The sequence below is a fragment of the Egretta garzetta genome, unplaced genomic scaffold, assembly GCF_000687185.1.
Source record: "Egretta garzetta isolate BGI_Z169 unplaced genomic scaffold, ASM68718v1 scaffold231, whole genome shotgun sequence".
Lineage (NCBI taxonomy): Eukaryota > Metazoa > Chordata > Aves > Pelecaniformes > Ardeidae > Egretta > Egretta garzetta.
In genome coordinates, this window is record NW_009258727.1 from 4,285,074 (window position 1) to 4,285,528 (window position 455).

General features: G+C 64.4%; 1 protein-coding gene across 1 annotated transcript in view; it reads left to right on the forward strand.

Moving 5' to 3' along the window:
* Positions 1-3: 3 nt before the first annotated feature.
* POU3F2 (POU class 3 homeobox 2) overlaps positions 4-455 on the forward strand; it is a gene marked incomplete at its 5' end in the record, with an annotated part of 5,044 nt that continues 4,592 nt past the window's right edge. The window contains one exon of the mRNA XM_009649029.1: positions 4-453. Within this exon, the coding sequence (XP_009647324.1) occupies positions 4-453 (450 nt within the window). The remainder of the gene's footprint in view (positions 454-455) is intronic.

Sequence of the window (455 nt, forward strand, 5' to 3'; positions counted from 1 at the left end):
CCCCCCGGGCCGCCGCCGCACCACGACCCGCACTCGGACGAGGACACGCCGACCTCGGACGACCTGGAGCAGTTCGCCAAGCAGTTCAAGCAGCGGCGCATCAAACTGGGATTTACCCAAGCGGACGTGGGGCTGGCGCTGGGCACCCTCTACGGCAACGTCTTCTCGCAGACCACCATCTGCCGCTTCGAGGCCCTGCAGCTCAGCTTCAAGAACATGTGCAAGCTGAAGCCTTTGTTGAACAAGTGGTTGGAGGAGGCGGACTCCTCCTCGGGCAGCCCCACCAGCATAGACAAGATCGCGGCGCAGGGCCGCAAGCGGAAAAAGCGCACCTCCATCGAGGTGAGCGTCAAGGGCGCGCTGGAGAGCCACTTCCTCAAGTGCCCCAAGCCCTCCGCCCAGGAGATCACCTCGCTCGCGGACAGCCTACAGCTGGAGAAGGAGGTGGTGATGGT